General features: G+C 23.8%; 1 protein-coding gene across 1 annotated transcript; it reads left to right on the forward strand.

Moving 5' to 3' along the window:
- Positions 1-7: 7 nt before the first annotated feature.
- Positions 8-1,182, forward strand: DICPUDRAFT_84843 (uncharacterized protein; the record flags this gene model as incomplete). The annotated part of the gene is made up of 1 exon (XM_003294320.1): positions 8-1,182. A coding segment is annotated over one exon (1,173 nt), but the record flags the coding sequence as incomplete, so codon positions are not given.
- Between the last annotated feature and the right edge of the window lie 2,590 nt (positions 1,183-3,772).

The raw sequence follows: 3,772 nt of genomic DNA on the forward strand, positions 1-3,772 counted from the left end.
CATTTAGAAATTCCCACAACAGCTACACGTTTAGCTTTACCTAATGGCTTTGATCAACCACTTGATTTTATACCACCCACCATAAATTCTTTGCTTTTAGAAAACATCAAGTATCAATTAAAACCTGATTCAATTCCAAAAACAGTTAAACATTTATATTTAAAAGGTAGTTTTGATCAACCACTTGATTTTATACCACCCACCGTAGAATTGTTGTATTTGGAAAACATCAAGTATCAATTAAAACCTGATTCAATTCCAACAACAGTTAAATATTTAACTTTACAAGATGGTTTTGATCAACCACTTGATTTTATACCACCCACCGTAGAATGGTTGAATTTGAAAAACATCAAGTATCAATTAAAACCTGATTCAATTCCAAAAACAGTTACACATTTATATTTACAAAATGGTTTTGATCAACCACTTGATTTTATACCACCCACCGTAGAATTGTTGTATTTGGAAAACATCAAGTATCAATTAAAACCTGATTCAATTCCAAAAACAGTTAAACATTTACATTTAAAAGGTAGTTTTGATCAACCACTTGATTTTATACCACCCACCGTAGAATGGTTGTATTTGGAAAACATCAAGTATCAAATAAAACCTGATTCAATTCCAACAACAGTTACACATTTAGCTTTACAAAATGGTTTTGATCAACCACTTGATTTTATACCACCCACCATAGATTGTTTGCATTTAGAAAACATCAAGTATCAATTAAAACCTGATTCAATTCCAAAAACAGTTAAACATTTATTTTTAGAAGGCAGTTTTGATCAACCACTTGATTTTATACCACCCACCGTAGAATGGTTGTATTTGAAAAACACCAAGTATCAATTAAAACCTGATTCAATCCCAAAAACAGTTACACATTTATCTTTACTAGATGGTTTTGATCAACCACTTGATTTTATACCACCCACCATTGAAAACTTGTATTTAGATAACATTAAGTATCAATTAATGCCTGGTTCAATTCCAAACTATTTTACTACTCTTATATTTGATAATGGTTTCTCTCAACGTTTTACAAAAGGTATTATCCCTGACTCTATAACTAATATTTATATTGGTGATGTGGTATATCCTTTAGAACCTCACTCCATTTCAAACCCCGATCAAACAATTGAATATCTCTCTAACTACGAACATCCAAAAATATAAAATTAAAATTAAATATAATAAAATATAATAAAATATAATAAAATAAAAAAATAAAATTCGGATATCTTGTAAACGATAGATATCTTAAATGCTGTTGTTCAATCGGTTCCTCAAATAGAACTAGTTATCAACTGATCAACATCCAATACCAGACTCTTTATCTGGAGACAGAAATTAAAACAATTATATACAATCGAATAAAATAAAATAAATGTTATATAAAAAAAAGAAATAAATAAATATGCTGTACTATAAAATTTTGTTTTATTGAAACTTTTGATTTCGTTTGTAAATTTTATACTTGAATATGAAACCCTTTTTATAATTAACCTAGATTACCATCAAAACCAATTCTTGAGATTATGGGGATACTAGCGACCCATTAGATTACCTAACTACAGTACTTTAATATTTAGCTCTTTACGCATCTATACACTCTATCATATGATATCTTTAAAACATTACCAAAATAAAAAAGTTCCTTGTTTAAATTTATAGATATAAATAGAATTGCTTGCCATTATCAATTAGTATACTAATTTGTTATTCCGAACCATCTAAGACCATTGGTGCAATCATATGATTTTAATGGTACATTAATTCTGCTTTATTGCAATTATCAAATCTATTATTACACTTTTAAATTATTGCCAAAAGTGAAACAATGTTTTAAATCTAAAAATTCTTGTAGTATATACAATTTTTTTTCAATAATTTTAATATAATTATTCATTGTAATCGATGTTATTATTTCTAATCTCTAAATTGCAACTGTACATACCATTGATTCATACTATCTAAAAGAAAATTCCTAATTAATTTAACAGTTTTATAAAATTTTTAAGAAAAATAAAAATATTTTTAGATTATCGTAAACAACAATAGGATATTTTTAAGCCATCAAATAAAATTTTATCCTTTCCTTTTAGGTTGCCCATCAAGACTGTTTAAATTTATATCTTAAAGTATTGCTTGTCATTGAAAATCTTTTAATTCTAGCAAATACTTTTCTGACAATTATCATGATTGATTTTTGGATTATATCTTGTTTTTTTTTATTTTTATGTTTTTTCAATGGTAGTTTGGTTTGAAAAACAAATTAGTATACCAATTAATAAAGAAATTAGAAATTTATTTTATAGTTGTAAATAAAGTATATCAGCTTTAACCTTATTGGTTTATTGTTGTCCAAAAAGTGGAAAGGTAGTGCAGATTGGCTTTCCTTCAGGTGTTTGAAAAATGATATTGTGTTATTGTAGTATGTGGTAAAAGTAAGATATTAAACAACAAAATAAAATTCTAAATGTATTTTCTAAAATAAGATTTTTGACAGGCAATATTTTAAGATATAAATTTAAACAGGAAATTCCTTAGATAATATTTTAAAGATATCATACAATATAATGTAAAGTTGTATTTTTTGTTAGTTGTTATTTAGGGATTGGAAATAATAACACCGATGTTGCAATGAATAATAATATTATTGAAAAAAAAAAAAATTTTTGCAAAAAAAAATTAAACCTCCAAAATTTTTTTTAAACAAAATTAGAAAAAAAAAAATTTAATATGAAAAAAAAAAGATAAAAAAAAGATATCATACAATATAATGTAAAGTTGTATTTTTTGTTAATTGTTATTTATGGATTGGAAATAATAACATCGATGTTACAATTTATAATTATATTAAAAAAAAATTTTAATATGCAAAAAAAATTAAAAAAAAACCCAAAACTGTTAATCAAAAAATATATGGAAAAAAAAAAAAAAAAAAAAATCTGATTTTATTAAAAATTTAGTTTTTTTCCAATTTTTTTTTTTTTTAAATTTTGCACGAATTCATTATGATATTTTAGTGAAAAAAAGTTAAATAATATTTATTTATAAAAAATAATTGTTTTATTGTTTTAAAATTTTTTTTTTCCCATATTTGAAATTTTTATTTTTAATTTATAATTTATCATAAATAAAAGTATTGGTTTTAAAATTAAAAACCACTTTTAAGTTTCCCAATAACTTAAAATGTGGACTTTAACTCCACAAAAAAAAATTTTTAAGTTACCCGAAAAAATAATTTGGTGTTAATTTAATTTTTTTTTATTTTTTTTTATTATTAAAAATTAAATCGTGCTCAGTGTAAATTTATATAAAAAATTTATTGTTTTTATAACAATTTTAAATTATAAATAACTGTTTTAAAAAACTAAATTTAAATACTAAATAATGATATATAATCAACAATATGATATCAAATGCTTAGATCATCCCAAGCAAAATATAATTTCAATATGTTCAACTTGTCCAAACAACACTTAGAAAATGCATATCATTTATACTCGGCATGTGGAATGAAATGATTTATTTTAGAAGTAAAATGGACAAACAGTCAATTGAACATTACTAAATAGAAATTGCTGAAAAAGAAGGTAGTTTTGACTCTGGAAAATACTCTCACACCTTAGAAAATGCATATCATTACTAAAATCTTTGGCTTTGAAGGTATTAAAAATATCTATATCGAAAACTATTTTTTGACCACTTTTGTTTTCAACTCTTCTATGTTTTCCTTTAATGTTAAGCAACGAATGGTCAT

Source organism: Dictyostelium purpureum (genome assembly GCF_000190715.1).
Source record: "Dictyostelium purpureum unplaced genomic scaffold DICPUscaffold_547, whole genome shotgun sequence".
Classification (NCBI taxonomy): Eukaryota; Evosea; class Eumycetozoa; order Dictyosteliales; family Dictyosteliaceae; genus Dictyostelium; species Dictyostelium purpureum.